This window comes from Neolamprologus brichardi, chromosome 8 (assembly GCF_056152115.1).
Source record: "Neolamprologus brichardi isolate AB-2024 chromosome 8, ASM5615211v1, whole genome shotgun sequence".
Lineage (NCBI taxonomy): Eukaryota > Metazoa > Chordata > Actinopteri > Cichliformes > Cichlidae > Neolamprologus > Neolamprologus brichardi.
The window spans coordinates 10,096,575-10,120,012 of record NC_142111.1 but is presented as its reverse complement, the minus strand read 5'-3'; the positions used below and the strand labels follow the sequence as shown (position 1 = coordinate 10,120,012).

Sequence of the window (23,438 nt, the reverse complement as noted above, 5' to 3'; positions counted from 1 at the left end):
GGCGCAAGCGACACTGTCAAACACAAAAGCAGTTCTAACTGTAAAACTGCATCAGTAGTTTTCTTGTGTAACATTAAAAAAAAAAAAAATCAAGCATGAGAAATGAGGTGTGAGATTTACTGTAATGCATTATTTACAATGTGAAAAATTTGAGGGATATCCATCCAGCCAAATAATCAAAGTCTAAGTGCAGCATTTGGCCTCGACATTCAGACTCGAGTTGCTTTCCAACGAGGTAAAAGGGGAAGGAGGACAGTTGGCTGGGCTTGTGTTTATTCAGAGAGATTTCTTGTTTCTCTGCTTCATGGTGTAGAACAGCGCTGCAGCAGCGTCTGTGATAGACTGGCGGGAAGAGAAGAAAGGAGGATTTATAGAAAAAGGAATTTGGGCAGCATAGTAAGTATTCTAATAAGAAGCAGAATAAGAGAATGAATTACCTGTGAGTCTGAGCTGACAGTGTTTTTCTGGGGAGGGGAAAGGAATTAAGTGTAAAAGAAGTCTAATGTGATGCATTGAATCTAATAATAAAAATACACAGTAAAAGCTCACCTGTGTGAAGTTGGTGTAAATCGGCTCCATGGTTTTAACCCATTCGTTGTATGTTTGTTCTGCCTCTGCACTGTGGTTATGCTTTCTGAAAACAGCCAAACATTATGCATAAATCATCATCTATTAATCACAACACATTATCTTGATATTACCAAGATAAGGAATATAAAACACACAGTTCTGTGCAAAAGTCTTGACCCACTCTTCATTTCTTCATAGTGGTCTTGAGCAATAGGTTCTGGATTTCTTGATGCCTTTGGACATTGGCTGCTTTTCTTTCTTTCTTTCTTTCATTTATTTATTTTTAGAAATGATCTGACACAGGACCTGAGAGATGCATCTGACCCTTCAGTTGATGCATCTGCTGTTCACTGAAGCCTCATCAGAAATGGCCTCAGTGGAAAGGTGGCTGTGAAGAAGCCATTCTTAAGGAAGAGATACAGGAGAAAAGGCTGATGTGGGCCAAATTACACAAGAACTGCACTGAACAGGTTTTATGGAGCGATGAGCCCATAATTGTTACATTTTTAGATTGAATTCTCAAAATACATGGATGCGGTCAGTTGAGAGGAACAGCAGTGATTGTCTAATGCCATCTGTAAAAACACGATGGCGGCTCTGTCAAAGTTTGGGGTTGCATTTCAGGCAGCGGTGTTGGAGATTTTGTCAAAATTGCTGGAAATATGAATGCAAAATATACCAGCCAGATTTTGTTTCACCATGCATTACCATCTGGAAAGCATCTGATTGGCGGTGGCTTTATTTTTCAGTATGACAATGATTCCAAGCACAGAGTGGAACACCATCGGTCATGAATTGGCCTCCCCAGAGCCCCAACATGAACATTATTGAACCAGTGTGGGCTCAGCTTAACAGAAAACAGAACAAAAGACAACCAACATCCAAAGAAGAACTTTGAGTGTTCTTCAAGAACCCTGGAGAACTATTCCTAAGGACTGCTTAGAGAAATGACAAGAAAGCTCAACTACGAGACTTCAGGCTGTGTTTAAGAATAAAGGTTTCCACACCAAATATCGACCTTTGTTGTGGAAACTTTAACAATAACCTGCAACGCACACAGTGAGCGTTTTGAAGTGATTTAAGCAGATGGAGCCTCAATATCTGTTTAACGTCTCCCATTACATTACAGTGTGATAGACCATATGGCCCATTTGTAGTACACATGCATACAACTAAGTGAGAAAGTGATATTACTATTACTAATGTGATATGATTAAATATGTGATTAATACACGAGAAAAGAAATCTGCCGCCACACCTTCAACCTTGTTAAAATTGTACAAACTGTTTTTGCTTGATAAACTATATTTCCATCAAATAAAGCATTTTTGGTGACTCAAGACTTTTGCACAGCACTGTAAATAAAGTCAACATGAGAACTTTTAATACAATTTAAAAAGAAAAAGTGAAAAACCAAGCTGCAGGGTAACCTTTGAATCAGAAAGTCTGGGATAATAATAGTCTTAAAAGCACAGGAAGCGCCTGAGCTTCTGCTTCTCCACGCAGTCATATTTCTCATCTAAATACCACATAATGCCAAATGTGCTTAAACTCATTTTTTCACCTTCTTATTTTCATACTTGTGTGTCATTTTGTCTGTCGATTCAGCCTTATTCAATGTCAGAATTCAGCATAAAATGATGGCCTTCAGTCAGAGGTCCCTGCTGCTACTCACATTGCTCTCTCAATAAGCTGCTTCTGCGTGTCTCCTTCCCTCCTGGCGTAGAGCAAGCGACCTCTGACAGCCAGAGCGGCGCTGGCTTGTGACGAGTTGAGCTGAATGATGGCCAGACACAGTGAGGACAGCACCGCCGAGCTGGGGGGGGGGGGGGGGGGGGGGCACAATGTGTTCACAAGAGTACTTCTCAACATTTACTGCATCAGCATTGCCATTATGTTAATGTGGAAAAACACACAGGCCCCGCTCTGGATCTACTCAGACGATGAATTGCATGACCTTCACTGAGCGTGTGAAGACTGGGCTGAGCACTTCATTTACTGTGTAACTAAATGTTCGAATGGATGAGGCATTATTTCTGCACGAAAGCTCTGGTATCTCAGCAACAGTCAGTCTCTTTGGATTATCGAAACCTGCTTTGCCTAAAGGTTCACTGAAATTGCCATAAAATAATACATCTAATCACTTGTTGTCCTGAGGGGCAGAACGCCTCGCTGATTAAAGATGTCAGAAGATAATGGCTTGTTTAAACCATCCATAGACATGCAAATATCTCTGTGTAGTAAAGCTGCAAGCGGAGGAGTATTCAAAACTAAAAAGTAAATAAAGCATTGTAATTAAAGATTTGGCATTATCACCCGTCATCAGTAACTTCCCGGTCTGCAGTTATCAGTCTGAGCATGGTCCGCCCATTCCTCAGCCTGTACTTGATCTGCAGCTGGATTGATACACGGCTATTAGGAGATGGTGGCGGCACTAAAAAAAAAAAAGAAAAGAAAGAAAGAAAACAAGGAGTGATTCGACAGTTTAAAAACAAAACAAAACGAGCTGTATGAATGTTTTAACTCAAGAGGTATGAGTAAAATCTGCAATTACCCCTGCGTGTGAATCTGCGCCACACTGTTTCCTGCGTGTCATTCCCCTGACTCTCTCTCCCTGCCCTCCCGGCTGAGACTATCTGTGGTGGGTAAATGAGTTAAATGTTGCTCTGGCCTGCATGATCAGTCCCTGGTCAGTTTGGATCAAATGAACCATTTTTCGCCCATCTGATGCACATATCTCAGAATTCAGGCTAAATCCCTTAAGGCAAGTGTTCAGTGATCCCGAGTTGAATTTGGCCTGTAAGTGAATCTGTTTATGTTGAATAAATTCAGATGGCAATTTACCAACACTAGATGGAAGAGCCTTTTACCGATGTGTTTTGCCACAGGGATTTCGTCTCTATAAAATACAGCTGGACACACTAAAGAAAATGGACAGCCATGGTGGGATCAGAGTAGAAGTCAGGGAACCGTGACTTAATTTACTGAAATCTTTTTTTTTCCTTTGCTGTATTTTTTTTCCCTGTTTCTTAGTTGTTATTGTCTTGTTTTTCCAAGTCCCAGTTAGCAGTGTAACATGTCTGGGTCCACTTTGTTATGTTTGCTTTGTTAGTTTATTTTCAGATGCTGTAACTCTGGCTGCCTCTTACTTTGCAGTGTTGCAATGATCTCAAACTGAAATTTCTGTTTTTCATGGTTGGCAACAACAGAAATCACCACATGTCGCACTTTCCTCAAAGACCTGGCAACACGCGGCAGCTGCGATATTGTTGAGAAATTCAGCACAACTGCAGCTGAAACGGAGAAAATAAACGAGCCAGTGGCGTCAGTCTATAAGAGTGTTTATTTTCCTCACCTTCTGAGACCTTTTCATTTGCTCTAAACTGGAAGGTGATGTCTGTATCTGGGTCCACATTCCCCACCTCTCTGGTCCCTTTGTGTCCCGCCTCCTTCTCTCCCTTCATGCACCTTTACCCAAGGAGAACATGACTCAGTGCTTAGGGTCATTTAAATCTCTAGAGACCAATTCAGTGAGCTCATTTTAAGTAATTATGTGCAGTGCAGCTCTCACATTGATTTTGGCAGCAGTATAATTACAGTACAGTGTGTGGCAATGGTCCGGTTTTGAATGATCTGCTCAAACTCTGGATGCAGCCTGCTGGGACTGGCTATTACCACCTAGATTTAAGGGGAAAGCACAGATTGACACCATGAGATTGTGCTTGATTTGATGAGTCATATGTTTCGCCATGGTTACAGTGCGCCTTACCTTTCCTCTAGTACGATCAGCAAGTTTCCCCAGCTCATCCAGTCTACAGTCTGTTCCCTCTATGGACAGCACAGACACTGTGACGCTAAAAAAAGAAGAAATCTGAGGATCATCACAGTGCATCGAGACCTTTCAATGGGTAATATGAGTACTAGTGCTTTTAATAGAGACTTAAATACATAACTAACTGCCTCAACAAGTTCATTCACTGTCTCTTTTTACGTTAGCGTAGAGCAGCGGTGTCAAACAGGGCTCGGGGAGCCAGAACAGGCCGACCAAAGACTCTACTCTGGCCCACTGGATGAAGGGGGACATAGATTTTGTACTTTTCACTGTATTCAAGTTTTACAGCAGTATGTGATAAACTGTTAAATGACAGAACATCCATTCCTGTTTTTACATGATCTATTATTTAAATTCACACAGTTTTTTCAGTGGGTCCAGAGTAAAGATATTTTCTGTGATTTTACACATTTATCATGTCTGGCCCACTCAAGTTCAAACTTAAGTGAATTAGACATGCCTGACGTGGAAAATTAAGTTAGAGGTATGTGCTCACCCGTTATCAGCAGCAAACTCTCCCAGCTCCTGGTAGAAGATGGTGGATGAGACGGGAGTAAGAGCATCAGTGTCTTCCACTTCTAGATTTCCTAACTCTGTGTTGGCTTTCCCGTCTGTACAGATAATCACCTTCAAGATCAACAGGGAAAGCAAATCGGGAATGCACTGTTTAGAAAGCTGAACTGTAATTGATTACCACAAGGAGGTCTTAAAACATTTTCATGCAGTAAATATTTATATAGCCCAGCTAACTATATGGTTCAATCCCCTTTTGATAGGTAAAAACAAAGCAGTTTGAGTCTAGCTGAAGAGATTTGTTGCTTATTTTCCACCTTGCTCTCGCTCTTTGTTTCCTGCCTGCCTTTATCCTGCTCACTTACCTGTAAAATTACAAAATCCTAAAGAAGCTCCATTAGCCAAAGGCCCAAATTCTCACCAGTGTTGTGACATAAGATTCAAGCAGGTAAGCAGGACGCGTAAACTGGATAAAAAATTTGACTTGTTGGCCAAACTTACCTTTGAGCCTGGTTGTCTGGAGGCCATTGCAATTGCAAGCAGAGCAGCTGGACCCAGAGCGGTGGCTCCACTTGCAGACAGTCTTTAAAATAAATCAGCAATCGGAAGATCAATACATATAATGCAATAATCGAATTAAAACAAAACATCTAATTTTTTTTAAAAATAAGTTTTTTCCATACCCCACAACTTGTCTTTCTAAATACTCCTTTGTCTGTGAAAGTGGAGGTGGACTAGGAAAACTGGCCGCAATCTCTTTCAAATAGAGGCTTTCAATCAACTGAGCCCCACTCAGACAACGTGATTTGAAATTCTCATATCCGTGCATTGTCACCTGAAGATGCAAACACCGAAAGATGAAAAAAAGAAGTAATAAATAAGTTTATACCAGATAATAAAGAAAACAGTGAGGAGAATCAAATAAAATCAACCGTAACAAACAGTCTACGACTGACTAGACAAATTCCAGTGAAGCAGCTGTTTTGTACAATGAAGTGAAAACTTATAATAATTTTACAGCTTCCACCTCACCTCACTCCTCCTATCAGAGAGAAGAACAAGACACAGAAGGCTACCTGCCTAGTGACAGAGACCATTAGCCTCGTCACAGCAGGTAGTCTGCAGTAAATAGTATTATGATCATAGTTTGCGACAACAGCTAGCCTAGTTTGTGCTTGTTCTTCTTCCTCCTAACGCAAAATGTAAGGTCAGCGTGACTCTGCTCAGGAGCAGGCAGTGGAGATGCAAACAGCGTCACGTATGTACCTCATGGTTGAAGGAGATGAGCCCCACTCTTGTGCCAGGTTGTTGTTCGTTTAATCTCTCAACGCACAGTGACACAGCTTCCTGGACGAACTGGTTAGAATACAACAATCTTTGATTTGTAGCGTCTCTACACATAATTGTCAAAAAAATATCACACAAAAATTCTCAGCCACAGATTTCAACTGGCAAATATCCCGAGTCCCTCAAGGTAACTTCAAAATAAGGAGGAAAAAAAAAAGACAACTCACCTGGAGACGGGATTTATTCACAGTACGCTCTCCCTCTGACACCTAAAAACAGTAGAGACGCCACAGGTTGTATTCATGAACACCTGCTGTCACAAACAGCCTCGTGATGCCAAGTGTCTGTAGTGTTGTTGTACCTCGGAGGTGATTTTCATTGAGCCTGATACATCGATGCAGAAGAGCAGCAGAGGATCCGTATCGCACAAAGGCTTTTCATTAGGATTGAGTAAAAAGAGTTCGTCCTGGTAACCATTTAGAGGACTCTGCAGTAAACTGGGCACATTGGAAAAACTGGAGGATTTACAGAAATAACACTCATCAACCTGAAATGCAGTAAAAGGAGAGAACACAAACTCAGGATCATTTAAACCAGTCGAGTTGTCCATGTTTCCTTATGATGTGATCAACAATGTGCACGATTTCTTTCAGGTTATCCATTTCTGAGATCAGCGCCTCTGAAATGTGAATTAATAGTTATCGGTTTTCAGGTTTAATACGATGCAATTACCGTATTGTCATAGCAAGTGTCCACCACGGAGCCACATTGGGAGCAGAGGCTGTGTACTCCCTGTATGGGGTCAACTGGAAAAGAACAAAAAGGTCATTGCCACCATGAAGTATGAACTAAAATCAAACTAGATTTTTTCAAAAACAGAATCACAGCCAATCAGATTTATTTTTATTGGTATGATGTTAATGTGGTGATAAAGGTTTACTTACCTTTTTCCTCTGAGAGTAATTTTCCTAAACTTACAAGGACAACGTTAGGATTTCCTGGCAGATCTGCTGATTCTGGGTTTGGAATAACATAAGCATTAAAAATATGCATTTCATACTACATCAGTTTTGTGATGGCGCAGCAGGGACTGCTGTAATCACCTTTAGCACTAGGGGATATAGGAGTGTTTGGAGAGGTTGAAGGAAATGAGTGGGACGAAGGTATTGGCATTATGTACTCGGGGACTAAATTCATGAATTCAGGTCTTGGAGGGATGACTCGGCCTAAGATGAGAGGAGAAGAAAGGAGGATGATCTGGATGAGGATGTCCAATCAAATTAAACTGTGTTAATAAAACAAAGAGAATGTTGCCTTTTACCTTGTGATAACACAATGCCAGGATCAGCCAGCAGGTTCACCTTGACACCAGTGCCTTCTGGTACACTGTTACAGTAGTTCGGGTCCTGGGGTTGTGCATTTAAATCCGGCTCAGTTTTTGGGACATCATAGGCAAGTTCTTGGTTGATGATACTTGATTGAGGGCAAATGAGCGGCTGGTCGTAAGAACATGGCTCTGATCTGGTTTTCAGGGGAGGTGGAAGAAGAGCTGGTAAAAACAAGCAGAAACAGAGTGTTGATCATAAATCTACTAAACTGCAGATTGTGCTAATGAGGCACAGTAAGAACCCAAACCTAAGACTCAAAGGCTGACATGAATGAGCAAAAGATGAGGGTTTATTACAACAAAGCCCAAACCAAGGAAACAGAAATTCAACTTGGGAACATAGCAACACAAGAAAGAGAACACAGACAAAAACACGCTAGCTGGAAGGAGACATGCTTATTTATACACAAGGAGGGTAATCATGGGAATGGGAAACAGGAGGGTGATGGCACACAGCTGGACATAATCAGGGAACAGAGAGGAAGTAAAACTAAACACAAGACACAAAGGATGAAAAAAACTACAAAATAAAACAGGAAATGTAGAAAGTTCCGGCCTTACGAGGAGTTTGAACCCAGGAGCTTCTTGCTGTGAGATCAAGTAATAACCACTGCACCACAGTGCAACCCTGTTGTGTGTGTATATGTGCGTGTGTTTGTTTTTTTAAACAACCACAACGGCAATGACCACAAAAAGAACTCTTAAAAATGGCTGCATTAGTCTAAGTAACTGATAAAATAACATCCAACCTTTATGTGTGGTTTCTGTGTGGTTGGATGCTAAATGTAGTGTGAGCAGTTTAAAATAATACATTCAAATGACCATATCAGTGCTACATTCACCGTACCTGTCTTTTTAGGTGGTGTTGGCTGCTCACTGTTCAAAGAAGCTGCTGCCAGTATAGTATTTTCATAGAAAACAGAGTTCCCCAGGACTTTCTTCTCATCCTTGCTATTTTCTGACTCTGTCTCAAGGTGCTTTCTTGGTGGGACAGGTGGCGGAGGAGGAGGAGACTGAGGACGAAGCCGAGGATTAGGAGGAAGAAGAGCTAATAAAAAAAACCCAATGAAAATACAAATTAATAGAATAGAATAAAAAGAAAAATCTGTGCAGTGTTGACCTTTGTGCTGTGACTCAGGTGGCTTTTACTGAGTAAACTATGTAAAAGTAAGCTCTACTCTAAGACACACAGGACAGGATGTGTGCAAATTTACATATTCTGTTTTTATTTATATGAAAGAAACTATATCATGATGTTTTTTTGTTTTGTTTTGCTTTTGTTTCATTCGTTTGTTTGTTTAATTTAAGACTAAAATAAATTTAAATGAATTAGAGGTCAAATTTGAGGGGGTAGGGCCAAATAAGTGTATACGTCTGCCTACTCCTTTTGAAACAAAAGAATGGAATGATATTATGTAATGATGGTGAATGTACATGTTTGAAATAAAAATAAAACAAACTGATATGAAAGTTGTTATTTTGTGCTTATATGTTCTTTAATCTGTTTTCATAGTTTTATACTAGCTAACAACTTCAAACATTTCCTTTGGCAGAGACGGTAGAGTAAACAGGTTACAAATGTAGCTGAAAGTATCAGCTTTGTGTCTATTAGAAGGATTTCACCATCGGCAGTGTCTATTTAAACCTGCAACTGCAGAATCTGATGTTTCCTGTTCTTGTTACGCATAGCTGAAATACTTTCTTTTGTCAAAGTTGACCAACTGTAAAGTGTCTGTGTCTATTTAGCAGCCAGTGAGACAGAAGCAAAAAACAAGTTGACACAGGAATGTAACATCTGAATTTTAAAAAAATTAGTATGACTTCCATAACTTAAATTTTCCTTGTGGTAATGCATGCCGGTGTTTGACTGAGATCATACCTGAGCGTTTAGTGATGTTTGGATAGCGCCTCTCCTTCTGACTCAATGATGGTGGCACATAAACAAACCCACAAGCAAATTCCATCGTGACTCTACCTACCAGTGACAGAAGTGACGCGATTAAACAAGACAATGGGTGACATTTAAATCAGGACGCAATCCCAAAGTATTTAAATAACTGTTAGCACAGATGTCCCTGAGTTGCAACTACTGTAAAAAAAAGAAAAAAAAAAGAAAAAAAAAAAAGAAAAAAAAAAGAAAAGTAAAACAAAATTAGGTGACATGAACGGATTCTTTAAACACAAGTAAGTAAAAGTACTTACAACATAGAAAGTTCTTTGAATGCAATCCGTACTGTAGAAAAATATACTTTCAACTCCGTCTGGTCTCATAAATGTTTCAGTTGCTGTTCTGCGTCGTGTCTTTCATTGACTTATGTCTCAGACATCTCATCCAACAGGTTTCTTTCCTCAAGAGACTTCACTCATAGTTTGCTGAGTGGGTGTTTACCCAACTGTGCTTAAAAAATATCCAGAGTGTTGGCAAAATGGATGAATGTGCTGGGAAACAGGAACATTTGTGTCTTAAACCTCCAGTTTTAAACTTATTTTCTACGTCACCTACTGGTTATTCCAACCATAACAATCCATCCATCCATCCATCCATTTATCTAGTTCATGGTCACAGAGGGATGGCTGGAGCCTATTCCAGCTGTCATAGGTGGAGAAGTGGGGTACAACATTTACGCTGTCATCCAAAATGCTGGCACAAAATTCAACTATGAATTTTTTTAGTTTTTTGTGGGTTTTTTTATTTTCTTTTTTTCCTACTTCAGTATATCACAATCCTCTCTGGACAAACACCCATTTTCAGTTCAGTCCTTGTACCTGATCATTTCTAGAGGAGGGGTTTTGTTTGTTAAGCCAGCTAACACTGACCTATGAATCTTTAAAACATAAAAAAGGAGGCCAACTACATAACTAAAACATAACAAACATACATAACAAAAAAAATTACAGAAAAAGAATTTACAAAACAATTGTAAATTGTATCTTTAGGCACTTTGTTACTAGCAGCCTGTTGTAAAACAGATGATTTATTTCCAAAATCATGGCTAATTGCCAAACCATTTGGCTACTGGCCAGAAACCTGGAATATATCAGCATGTTGTGCAGTGTGCTCTAAAATAAATAAATAAATAAACTAGTGGCAGATCTACAAAATGACCTACAGCAGATGAACAGTATCTTGTTCTGTCATCATGTGCTAAGAAACGGGAAAAAATCCAGCAAAGATCTGACACAAGATCCGACAGAGGCATCTGAGTCTTCAGTTGATCCATCTACTGTTCACTGAAGCCTCATCAGAAATGGTCTCAGTGGAAGGGTGGCTGCAAAGAAGCCATTCTTCTGGAAGGAAACTGTGAGAAAAGGCTCAAATGTACCAAATTACGGAAGAACTGCACTTAAATCAATGGCAACTCATCTCATGAAGTGACAATCCAATATTTAGATTTTTGGTTTAAACTGTCGGATTGTACAAAGGCGGTCAGGCGAGAGGTACAGCAGTGAGTGTCTGTAAAACACGGTAGAGGCTCAGTCATGGTTTAGGATTGCATTTCAGCCATGGGTGTTGGAGAATTATGAACACAGAAAAGTACTGTCAGATTTTGATTCACCATGCAATTCACTATGCAAATGGCTTAAAATGTACAAAAAAAAAAGTTATGTTGAACAGAAAATGTGTATGAAGAATATACATCTGGTAAGTGATTGGCAACAGCTTCATTTTCCAGCTTGACAATGACAAACGCATTCACTAGATCTGGAAAAAGAAATGATATGATAACTATATTTGTATAGCACTTTTGTTTTACAGTGACAAACAGTTACAAAGTGCTTCACAGTTTGAATAAAACCACACAGACACACGGTCAATCAAATGGTTAACTAAAAAGTGACCATTTAAAACAAACCACTGATTCAGCTGACCTTAAGTACCTAAATCTGTTCCAGAGTTTATGTACTAGAACCTCAAAAGCATAATCACCTCTGGTTTTAAAATAATGGTGTCAGATTATAATCAGATTATCTGACAGGCTAACTGTCATGGTCCCAACTGGCCAGGAGGGTTTTTCTTTTCTTTTTTTTTTTGTCTTTCTCAGTGTGTTTCTATAAACTCAGTTGGAGGGATGGACTTGATTTTCTGTCGGACCCACTCTTTGGATGGTGCTGGGATTCCCGGTGTTCACACCTTCAGTCAATTCACATAATCAGGCATTGCATTATTTAAGGACTGGCTGGTTATTAGTAATTTGATCAACTTTTTTGCCCTTTCATTATTTCTTTTTGTAGTTTTATAACTGAAGCTGATTATTCAAAAAGACCTCTCTGGTCCTGATTCATCACGCTTACCTGTTTCTCTCTGACTGGTATTCTTGGTTTGGAAAAGGTTTCCCCTAAAATGTTCCCCATCTCCTCCTGGATTCTTCTGGCTGTAAACCTTCACATGTAGTCACCAATCTGTGAAAGTAAGAATTAAATTCTATTCCACCCAAATTAAAATTGCAGTTGAACTCCTGTCTCGTTCCCATTGAGCTACACTTACTGGAGTTAATTATTTCTATTCCCACATCACCAGTAAATAAAATCTGTAAACCACTGCCAGCATAGAGTCCTGCATTTGAGTCTGCATTCTTCTTAATTATGATATGACTGCTAATAGGTCTCAGAAGCTCTGCTATATATGTACGAGCCTGTAAAAACACACAATGGAAGACTATCTAGTTATGGATCGGCCTCCCCAGTGTCGTTTTGTCAAACTGTTGAAATCATGAATGCAGAAAAGTATAGTCAGATTTTATTTCACCATGCAATACCATCTGGCAATGATCCCAAACCCACTGCCAGTGCAATAAAAAACACTACCTGTGCACTCAAAGTACTTTACACAACATGCCTCATTTGCCCAAGCACTTTTTTCTATACTTTTTCCTACGTAAGTGCTTTCTATCCAAAATTCACGCTCCAATGGATGCATCAGAGAGCAACTCGGGTTTAGGATATTTGGCATGCAGAGTAGTCAGCGATTGAACCACCAGCCTTCACGATTAGTAGACGACCTGTCCTACCTAGCTACAGCCATCCTAGTGAAAGCATATCTGGGTAGAAAACAGACAGCAGAATCTCCCGAGAACTAAGCCCTCAACAATATCGAAGCAGTGTGGGATCATCTTGACAGAGAATGGAACAAAAGGAAAAAACATCCAAAGGAGAGATTTGAATGTTCTTCAAGAAGCCTGGAGAAATCTTCCAGAAGACTACTTAACACAAAGGTTTTCCTGAGAGTTTAGGCAGTGTTGAAGAATAAAGGTAGTCACATCAAGTATTGACCTTGACATCGACCTTGAGCTTGTTAGAACTGCACAAACATTTATTTCTTTATTATTATTGCTTTTTTCAAGATAATTAGAGGTATAGGCTTGGTTTTTACCACATATACTGTATTTTCTGTCTTTCAAAATCTGCACAGACATTATTCTGCTCAGTCAAATAGGAACCACAAGCAACAAAAATTAGGCGGCAACAAAATAGAACAGAGGAAGAGATTACTTTTATTTTGATAATTCCTCCTGCAATCAAGCAATTTTCTGCGCTTAATATTGAAATAGGCATTAACATTGCATGCACACATCATTGTAAACTTGCACTTGTGTAAACCCCAACAATCACTATCAGCTTCATCTGTATTACAGTGATCTAATGACTGAGGCATGATGGCAGTAAATAAATATCTTCTCTTATTTTCTTGTGTACATTCAGAAACAGTACATTCTATTCTCTCATAAGTTAATTCATATTGAAGATGTACTTTAATCAAGTGGGTTTCGATATTAAGGCCTTAAAACATTAAGAAATGTCTGGGAACAGATACTATATGACACAAGCTCAACATCAGTGTGACAACATCTTAGACGATAAATAAGTGGTATTTATGAAGAATTTAAAAACCAAGTCTTTGTAAGAAAAAGGTTCCGGGCATAATATGTTGAACAGTGTTAATATCACTCTGCAACTTCAACATAATTAGCTGGGTAGAACCCCTCCTTCCCGCCGCTCAGTGCTCCTCGGCACCAGCCTTGATCGTCCTCTTCCTCGACCTTCAGGAATACCTCACCTGGCATCAAACAGAACAAAACTCAGTTCAGTTATGGACATACAACACGGTGAAATTAATGTTAATTAAGGCAAAAATTCAACTGATGTTGTAAAGACATATTTCAAAAGGAGATTGGAGTCAGAATATTAGAGTTTGGACATCTTGCTGTTACACGGCACTAAAATAAACAAGTGTGGAAGTGTGCAGGGAATAAAAACACACATCTGTTTAGGTTTCATGTTGGCTTAACTGACAGTAACAGTTGTTTTTTGCTCCATGTGTCATCCTGTGGTTCAGATATGGGTTTCCAGGCAACCTTGCAAATGCTGTGTTGTGTTTTTCTGCGGTTAAGATTTCGGCACCCTAGGGCAGTGGTTCCTAACCTTTTTCTGGTAAGCCACATGCACACAGTCTACTAATTTCATGATCCACATTGCATGCTTTTTTGGTGTATCATTCAAGTGATAATAAAAAAAGATCCAAGTTGAATTTAGTGAAATAATGATCAGCATAAAAGCATTAATAAGCTCTTGTTTGTTTACATTTTTATGCACAAATCATATTCATTCAGCTTAATTTTACTCCATACTTTTCCCGTGGCCATTTACAAGTTATTAAAATGAAACTACAGCAGCATAAACCATAAAATATCACATTAGTAATTCCACGCAGCACACTTGTGTTTACCAGCCCATCTATCATCATTTTAGAAGGACTGATTACAATTCTGTCCTCCTACGCGTATTTATGTTGATGTGGCGGTTGTAATTTGGCATAAACATCTTGCCTTTACACCGAGAATAAAATGGCGTTGTTGCGTCACACTGTATGTGTCACCTGCTTTAAAGGACAGCTCATCACCCTCCTCTCCCACGTAGTCGTACAGAGCTCGCACCTTCACACCCCCAATCATCACACTAGGAGGAGAGGAAAAGTAAAAACGATGAATATGAATCAGGCGGAAAAATGTATTGTCCACCTCTGGATCATTATTATTTATTCAGACGTGAAAAAGAAAGTTTTCACAGGACTGCATAGCGTGACTAACTAACTATACCCTATGATTCAGCAACTTGTAGAATTACCTTCAGCAGCAATAACTCAAAGTAATCATTTTCTGTGTGACTCACATTATTGCAGAGGAATTTTGACTTAATCTTTTTTACAACCTTGCTTCATCTCACTGAGGTTTGAGAGTATTTATTTATATCCAGCTCCTGTAAAGATCTGCCACAACGTTTCAGTCAGACTTTGACTGGACCATCGCAACACCTTTGATTCTTTTCCTTTTCCGCCATTGTTGTAGATTCACTGCTGTGCGTAGGATCGTTGTCCTGTTGCTTGATCCAGCTATCAGACAGATGTCCTCACATTTTACTCTAGAATACTTTGGCATTCTAGTTCATGGTCAACTCAATGTCTGCAAACTGTTCAGGTCCTTTGGCTGAAAACAACCCCAAAAAAGCACACCTCCACCAGCGGTGACAGTTGATATGAGATGACAATCCTTCCAAACAAGCCATACTTTTTCCAATTGTTCAGTCATAAACTTTAACATTTAACACGTTAAGTCCTGTAGCTTTTTGATTTTTCCAGGCGATAAACTTGCTGATGATAAATTAAGCAAATGCATTTGGTTATTTGATGGTTTTTGGCTGCTAATTATGTTCTTAATTCCTATGGATGGTGTACTTAGTTTTTCACAGAACTGTATAAGAGCACACACACCACTTGGGGTAACTTACGGTCGGCTTTCCTTTCCTTTTTGGTTTCTCTTCTTTCGCTTGAGCTTTTTTACTGGTGGGACCCATTCCTGATGTAACATGACAAAGAAGATATAGGTTAACATGTAGCTCCCTGACAAGAACTGCAAAAAAGAGTGGCAAAAACACAATTCATGGCTCCGAATTCAAAACACCTTGCATATTAAAATTCCCAAATGTACAGTAGAAATTAACATGTTTACCACCTAGTATACAAATTGTTTTTATTAGCTAATTTCCCCTTTAATTATAATTGCTGAGATGATGTTGTCTTAAGAAGGCTTAAAGTTGCGCAATATTAGCAGTGAAGGTTGGTGATAACTAGGCAGCTAACTGTCTGCTAGGCTTCATCTCACTGAACTGGACAGCTCTGCTATTTTCGTGGGGTTTTCACTTTAATTTAATTATCTGACAAATAGTATTGCTCTGCCATCTACAACAGGTTTGCCCTCAAGTTCTGGTGAGTAAAAGTTATTTTATTTGTATTTTAACATACTGTGTCTGTGATTCAGCTAAACTAGGTAGCATTAGCTGATAGCTTAGCACTCTTGCTATTAAACTAAATATAAGACCTTTCTAATATAAAAAAACTGCAACAGCCAAAACGTTTCATAAGTGGATATTTATAGTGGATACACTTAAGGTTATGAATTTTGTTTATATGTATATGTATACAAAATATCTACATAAACACAATAGACTCAATGAGCATATAGTGTTCATGTCGCACATAGAATAATACAGCTGTTTACATGTCTGTGTACCTCAATCTTTGGCCAGTCGGTGGCCATGCCTGGACCGTGATTGTTCTTCCACCATTTGAGATCATCTTGCTCATCAATGGCCATTAAAGTTTGGTGGAGCTCACTGTAAACTGCCTTGACACTGGCACAAAGATGAAAAGACAGTCAACGCTACCACTTATGCTAATAAGTAATTTGTACACATAAGCATTCAAGTTGCTCACCTTTCATTGTTGGTAACATCCAAGTGTCTATGGATGGACAGGAAGACTTGCTTGAGAAAGCTGATCCTCTTCCTCTCCTCTTCCTGCGACTGTTCAAAAATGGCTTCCATCTCCTCCATATATCGAGGTGTGTAGGTCGACACGTCCTCCAGGATTTTCTCATATTTATCTCTAGCCTGCAGGCAGAAACAGCTGCATGATGCAAAGTTGAGTATCCTCCCCAGGAAGAACCTCGGCTGTGTGGCTTTAACAGAGAATCTAATACGTATAAATCATTTGATGCTCTCTGCTGTTCCCATGCTGTGTCCCATAAACACTGAGCAGAGTAACAATAACACATCTCCATAGAAGGAAATTGCTTGGAACAAAAACTGAAGGCTGGGGCTCGTGTTTAGAATTTTTCAACTGAGTAAATATCAGCAGATATGAGTCGTGAATAAGAAATGGTGAAATTAGAAGTCATATCAATGCATCCCTAATTAAACATGCATGACTGAGTGAAATGTTGCAGTGATTAAACATCTCCCCTCACCATTTCCTTCTCCTCCGTGGCCTTCTCTCTGGCCTCAGTCATCTTCTGCTTTTTCTCTTGGCTCATCTCAGAGTTTTCGTTTGCTTGCTTTTCTTTCTCCAGAGCTGCTTGCTCCCTCTGACAGACCTTGTGGTATGCAACTCGAACCTTCTCCAGCTGTTGAATATACATTTGCATGTAAATATTATTTATTTGATGGAAAACCGATTTAGTAAATACGCAGTTTTTAGCCAGATTCTTTCTTCCTTCTTCAATTTTTGCTGAGATTAAAGGTTAGATTAAAAAGGTTAAGGCAACTTACATCTATCATTTAAGTACAAAGCTTTTGCCAGGATTAGTTTATCTTTGTACTGGAACTAAACTGAGCTTAACTACTGTTGATCTGCTAAAAAGTAAATAATAAGGTCCATCCACTATAGCTAGTTAGTTGCATTACATCATTTTTATATACAGGAAAGTCAGATAAGTCAATACTCAGATTTCACCAGGAAATAGTCTGTGTCCAAAAGGTTTTGGAGACTCTTTGTTGTTGTATACCTGCCTGCCTTATATGACAGAGCTGCTTTGAAATTTGAATTCTCTGCTGTGAAATTTAAGGGTCAGAATTTGAATAACATAAAACATCAATAACATAAAAGCATGGATCCATCTCTTATCAACCGTTCAAGCTGCAGGTGGTGTAACGATGAAGGGGGATATTTTCTCATCTCTTTTTGTGCCTCTCGTGCCATTTGAGCGATGTTCAAACACCGCAACATACCTGAATATACTGTTAGTGACTATGTTCATCTCTTTATAACCACAACATTGCCATCTGGTTTCATGAACATAAGAATGTGTTCACTGTACTCAGACGGCCTCCACAGTCACCCAATTTCAATCCAATAGAGCATCTTTGTGATGTGATTGAATGGGCATCATGTATATGTGTCCCCCAAAAATCTACAGCCACTGCGTGATGCTATCGTGTCAATGTGGACCAAAATCTCTGAGGACTGTGAGTCAGTGAGTACATATTAACATTCTACTACAACAAAGCTACAGCTACAGATTTGTTGATGAGCTGATGATAAGATTGATCTATTTCATGCCTTTTTCAGTTATCATTTCTTCAGCACTTGAATGCTTAGCTAGTATCATCAGAAAGCTGTAAAAATCTGTTTTTTCAAGGGGGGTACAGGACAACAGGGCAGTTGAGTGATGACAGAGACGAAGGGCTCAGGGCGAAGTCAAACCCAGGACTCTGTAATTTACTTGCAGCATACCATCTCAGCCTGAGACGCTAATCTAGCACACAGTTGTTATTTAGACTGGTCAGAACGACATCATAGGTATCCTGATATCACGTCATGTAACTAGTCAAAGTGGTATATTGCTACTTATAATGTTAATTTCAATCAAACTTACTAAATAAATATTACTGATTTGTCATAGTGTTTATTCAAATGGTTATTAACATAATAACCAATCATAGCAGAGCAACCCTCTAGCTGAGCCGATCTACGACCAGGCCTCTCATTTCTTTAAATAAAACATGCAGCTAGTCAGCAGCTTTGGTCTAACATCTGATATGGAGTTCCTCATAAAACCACATCATCAACAAATGTGGTATAATGTGTTCCATTTATTTCTTATCAAGGAGGGAGGGCCATGGAGCCTGTCCTCGCTATTACAGGATAGCCTGGATGGGTTTCCAGTCCATCACATGGAGCTGAGAGCTAGCCAGCTCCATGTGATGGAGCCATTTATACTTAAATGTATGGTTACAGCCAATTTAATCACCAATAAACCTGTCTTTGGACTTTTGGAGGAGCCCAAAGTACCTGCAGAGAACCCATGCAAGCACAGCGAGAACATAAAAGATGCAGCCGGCTGGCAGATTTGGACCTAGAACCTCTTGCTGTAATATTTTCCCAGCAAACATTGTCCCCTTGGGGCCTGTGTGGGACAAGTGTGGGTTTGCTGGACAGGGCGTACACTGGCATGTTTGCTGGGTTACTACCTTGAAAATGAAGCCAAATCTCTTTTTTTCTATTTTTCTGCTAAGTGAAGCTAACAGGCTGCTAGGAAAAAGAAACATTTCAGGTCTTCTTGGGCAGTCTTCATCTGCATGTGTCTGATATATCTTATGTTTATTTCTTAGATATATCTTTCATTTGCTGATTAAGAAAATGACATTGCCAAAAGCTAAGAGGACATTCAGCCTGTTTGGTATTGCTAGACCATCATTATAAGTTCACAGCGGTGGATGTATGTGTGCTGCACCTTCATAAGCTTCTTGGACCAGGGTTTCTGCGCACGTGAAAAACTCGTATTGGTGTCGTAGCTCTCCCTGAACCCGCAGAAGATTTTCTTTGGAAAGGTCTCCTTTTGCCAGGTCTTCACCCGGACTCCCTCCTCTGAAGTTAGCGACTGTGAAATGGAAGAATGGAGCGCGGACAAACGCTCAGTGGAGGTGAAGAAACACTGCCATGCTCTCATGAGGGAGCCATAAAGTGGCCCTGGGGAGGCAGGAAAAAAATAGAGGGCATGAGGAATGAAACAACACAGGGTGCAGTGATGAGTCATGGTACTAATAAAGAAATAATGACCTTAATTTTTACACTGAAATTTCAGGCAAGCACAGATGTGCTCATAAAATAAAAATCAGTACTAATTTTGACTTTGTGAGAACAGCGATGGTGAGAAAAGGCCTGGGAGTGTCTGTTTTTAAGCCAACATGTCTTCCCATGACATAGCTTCTTATACTTACGAGAATCCACTATGGACTTCCACTTGCTGCTCCACTGGCTGAGCTGCTGGGCGTACTGTTTTTCTACCTTTGCTCTCTCCATGAAGCAGGCCACTATGTCGTTGCATGCCTGGAAGGACCGTTCAGTTCGATGCACTGTGCGTACATAATTCCCTGGCTGGTAGGAAAGCAGGAAAGATGTTGATGATATGTGAGAATAACAATTTTTGCGAGTAGGCACACCTACTCTTTTAGATTAACAATGCTGGTTGTCTAAGATTTGACCATAAATATAATCCTCACCATCCAGAAACTCTGTTTCCTGGCATCCTCGTGAGGCTCTTTGGGAAGGCTTGCCATTATTGGGAGCACGTCTGTCTCATAAAGCAAAAGATTTGTTATAGAAGATAGTTGCTAGACTGGTTTGGATACATAGAAGGCAGAGAAAGAGAGTTTTTATTGGCAGGCAGAAGACATTGATTATCATTGCAACAGGTTGTGATGTGTACAGTTTCCTAGTAAACAAAACCGCTCCCCCTGTATGGAAAGTACATCTGACAGAAACAAAAACTGAAAAAGCTTTGTGGTTGTGTGTTTGCTTATGTCATTGTCATCACAACTTGTACAGTTTTGTGTAATTTATACTGTACAATGCCCAGATAACCCCTACTTGGAGTCTTCCTGCAAGGGGAGTGCCGTTCCAGTGGCAGACTGGAATTCACAGGGGTGGGGATCTGCCAGCAGGAATAGAACAGCTGCTCTAACATTCTTCCTGTTGCCTTCCCAAAATAAACAGCGCGGAAAGGTCATCTTTCCCATTTGCTCTGACTAATACAGGCCCTGTTAGTACCAACAGTCTCCCACTCTGACTGTTGTTGCCATTCAGTTCAGAGATCATGTCTGCAAGAGTGCAGGGGCAGATTTCTGATCTGGCAACAAAAAGTGTGATTTTAATGAAATAAAGTGTCCACATAGCAGCCATATTTGCACCGCATGTTATGTATGACCCATTGGGCAGACAGAAGAAGAGAAACTGAACAGAAGAAGGCAGATGTACCCACAAATTTGTCACAATCTGGCTTCTGTCTGTCTGGGTAGCGCGTTGACACATGGCTGGCTGAGTAATATGAAAGTGACTAACCACACCTCATCACAAGACTCAGCATGACTGAGAGTCAGACTCATAGCTTCTTTTCTATAGATAGCTGGTATCCGTACTTGTATTATCTTGTTTAGACTTAATTTTTCTCACTTTCTATGAGCTCCTACAAGGTTAAAAAAAATGTCCCCCCAGGCGCAACCTAGACTTGCTTCGTCTTGACTCTACTGTTCATGCAGAGGAAAGGAAGAGAAGCAACAAGCGAACAAATGTGAACAAGTTTTAAATAGTTTGTCAGACATATGCATTCAAGTATTTTAACTCTTAAAAACTCCATTCGCAAGCCAAGAAAGCATTAAAAGTGGCAGCAGAGCACTCATGCCAGGGAGCAACCAGCACTTACATTTCTCTCTGAATCACCAGTGATTACTCAAGTGACCACTTGTTACAGTAGTTCAAGGGCTGCTGAGGATTTCTCTCCATGACTATCTCCCCCTCTCCCAGTGTGCCTCTCCTCCTCTAACACATGCTCCTCTCCCTCTCTCACTGACCCAATTTTCCCTTGGCATTTAAAGTTACACATACACATTGTTGATCGCAAAGTGGGTGTGAAACACAGAGACAGTTCAAGCCAGTAGGAAGAGAAAAAAAAGTTAAACAAATCAGAACATTTGCATGGTAGCTGATTCTATGCTAAACAGCTTCAGGGCAAACAAATGAGGAGGACGAAACTTACCTTTCTCGCTCTCCTACCCGTCAGCTGTGCTTCTAGTTTGCAGTCATGCTACGACAAACTATTCTTCCTCTTTCTCTTCTGATCCTTTAATTTAACCCCATCCTTTTTCAGCTTGTTTAGCTCTTCTCCCCCTCTGTGACTATCCCCGTCTCACTTTCTTTCCACTCTGTTATTAGAAAAACAGCTGGAAGAAACTCCCCTCCTTCTTTCTGCCCTGCCTGGCCCTCCCTCTGTCTCTCTCAATATGGTGCTAATGAGATGCTGAACCTTCATTTTGACTGTTCACTGGTCACAGAATCATGTCAGTGTGGCACACAGTCATGTGAGCCTATTAGTGAGAGTGTGACAGCAGGAGGGGGGCTAGGCAGAGTGGGGCTCCCGTGAACTGCCACATTAGCCCTATGCTCCACCGTGACCTGCCATTCTCTCTGGTCGGGCCTAGAAAGAGAGTACAGCATGCAGCATGTTCACCTACTCACTGTTTATTCTGCCCTGCGCTCTTTTGGATGCGAGCCAGGAGTGAAAGGAGAGCACCAGTGTCATCCAGACTTACACTCTATTTACTGCTGTCTCTAGCTGGTCTCATTGATTTGCTGAGGCTTGCTGGAAACAGTGGAAACTGTTGTGAACACAACATTGGCATGTTACATTTTCAAACACAGCTAAGTTTTGGCAGTTTTAAATAAGTTATAAAACAATATTGTGATTGATTTGGAGCCTATGGCATTCCAGTTATTCTTATTCTAGTGCTCATTTTGTTCTTTTTTAGCTCTGTTTGGTCGGTTTGGGAAACTTCTGTCTCTTTAACTCCTTGCCATTAATATTGCCTGTAAGCTTTTTGGTGCACAGCAGGTATTGGACTGTACAAAAGATGCCTTTTGTGCCTTATGTACACTGATGCCTGCTCTGTTCTGTGCTGGGGTCTTTCTCATGCTGCTGCAGAAGAGATGCACATTGGAAGGCAGGAGGAGGTCTCAGAACAGATCCATGACATCAAATATAAATTGCTGCAGATGGAAATAACCACTGTAACAATAGCAACTGTTGTCGCGCTGCAAAGAGGGGTTTGAATCTAAGCCTTTCTGTGTGCATATGCTTGCATGTTCTCCATGCAGATGCGTGGGTTCTCTGCACAGTCGAAAGACATGTTAGGGTAAATCATGATTCCACATTGACCACAGTAGTGAAGGTTTGTCTGTTTTTGTGTTTGCCCTGTGATAGAACTTTTGACCAGTCCAGAGTGTACCACATTTCTCACCCCATGACAGCCGTGCTGGGCTCCAACCCCCCTCCGACCATAAGGATAAGAAGATGGAAGAAAGAAAATAACAGCATTCTTTTAACTGTGAGGGTCTTTGCTAAAATTATTCAATTCTGACAACTTAACTAAACTAGCAAGTAAAGTCACAGTATGTCCTGACAGAGATTAATGAGGTATAATGAAAATATCTAAGCCTCCTGCTACATTTGGATTGCTCTGTGGAATTCAGTTTTTATCATTTGCATTTCCATTGCATTACATTTGGGATGCATCTTATTTTTCAAACAAACAAAACAGCATCACTTCAGTTTTGTTTTGGGTAAGAGGATAACACTGTATGAATTCAAGTTTGTATGGGGGGGCATAGCTGTGTAGACATGGCCGAAAGCCTCCTGCCTTCTCCATGTAAATTGAGTTGATGCACAATGGCAGGTATCACATTTTGCATCAGAGGTTTTTCTTGGAAGGTCGCAAGACATTACAGTAGAACACAGTGTTGACAGTTGAAAAACAAAAAGCAAGCAAGCAAACAAACAAAAACAATGAGCACACTCCTGGTCATGCTTCTGACCTGATCTGCCTCCTTCAGGCATGCACACTGTGCTTTCTTTTTACACTGACAACTGCTGTTTGGTCTCTGGGTTGTAGTCAGAGACCCATCTGTTATCAGCATCACCCATGACATACAAGTCAGTCCGACACAGAATTGGACGGCGATTTTCT

The 23,438-nt window shown here is 40.2% G+C and overlaps 2 protein-coding genes across 4 annotated transcripts; both read right to left on the bottom strand.

The window, feature by feature from the left end:
• Positions 1 to 159: 159 nt before the first annotated feature.
• LOC102778534 (circularly permutated Ras protein 1-like) lies at positions 160 to 9,910 on the bottom strand. Its single transcript, XM_087845082.1, has 21 exons — positions 9,792 to 9,910; positions 9,469 to 9,564; positions 8,437 to 8,637; positions 7,524 to 7,751; positions 7,306 to 7,428; positions 7,147 to 7,218; positions 6,935 to 7,008; positions 6,564 to 6,749; positions 6,430 to 6,471; positions 6,182 to 6,271; positions 5,599 to 5,750; positions 5,417 to 5,498; positions 4,899 to 5,029; positions 4,340 to 4,424; positions 4,142 to 4,248; positions 3,926 to 4,038; positions 2,887 to 3,004; positions 2,246 to 2,386; positions 550 to 634; positions 438 to 464; positions 160 to 342 (listed from the first exon to the last, which is right to left on the bottom strand). Exons 2-21 carry the CDS (start codon positions 9,551 to 9,553, stop codon positions 277 to 279), a joined length of 2,208 nt encoding a protein of 735 aa, XP_087701208.1. The 5' UTR covers positions 9,554 to 9,564; positions 9,792 to 9,910; the 3' UTR covers positions 160 to 276.
• A 3,148-nt stretch (positions 9,911 to 13,058) lies between these two features.
• Positions 13,059 to 21,643, bottom strand: LOC102782168 (protein kinase C and casein kinase substrate in neurons protein 3). Of its 3 annotated transcripts, none has more exons than XM_006801025.3 (10): positions 21,455 to 21,643; positions 19,923 to 19,997; positions 19,641 to 19,797; positions 19,154 to 19,389; positions 16,889 to 17,044; positions 16,357 to 16,532; positions 16,154 to 16,274; positions 15,372 to 15,439; positions 14,464 to 14,543; positions 13,059 to 13,644 (listed from the first exon to the last, which is right to left on the bottom strand). In XM_006801025.3, exons 2-10 carry the CDS (start codon positions 19,977 to 19,979, stop codon positions 13,532 to 13,534), a joined length of 1,164 nt encoding a protein of 387 aa, XP_006801088.2. In that variant the 5' UTR covers positions 19,980 to 19,997; positions 21,455 to 21,643; the 3' UTR covers positions 13,059 to 13,531. The 3 variants fall into 3 exon arrangements, with proteins under 3 accessions (XP_006801088.2, XP_006801086.2, XP_006801087.2); XM_006801023.3 differs by having other exon boundaries at positions 19,923 to 19,993; XM_006801024.3 differs by lacking the exon at positions 21,455 to 21,643 and adding an exon at positions 21,122 to 21,277 and having other exon boundaries at positions 19,923 to 19,993.
• Between the last annotated feature and the right edge of the window lie 1,795 nt (positions 21,644 to 23,438).

Excerpts from the sequence above, each read along its gene's own strand:
- LOC102782168 (XM_006801025.3), bottom strand. The coding sequence starts at position 19,979 with ATGGCAAGCCTTCCCAAAGAGCCTCACGAGGATGCCAGGAAACAGAGT. Across the intron at positions 15,440-16,153 it reads CCGACTGGCCAAAGATTGAG|GAATGGGTCCCACCAGTAAA; the intron begins GTACACAGACAT and ends ATGTTACATCAG. Across the intron at positions 14,544-15,371 it reads AAAGGAAAGGAAAGCCGACC|TGTGATGATTGGGGGTGTGA; the intron begins GTAAGTTACCCC and ends CTCTCCTCCTAG.
- LOC102778534 (XM_087845082.1), bottom strand. The coding sequence starts at position 9,553 with ATGGAATTTGCTTGTGGGTTTGTTTATGTGCCACCATCATTGAGTCAG. Across the intron at positions 635-2,245 it reads CAGCTTATTGAGAGAGCAAT|AAAGCATAACCACAGTGCAG; the intron begins GTGAGTAGCAGC and ends GGCTGTTTTCAG. Across the intron at positions 343-437 it reads CTGTCAGCTCAGACTCACAG|TCTATCACAGACGCTGCTGC; the intron begins GTAATTCATTCT and ends TCTTCCCGCCAG.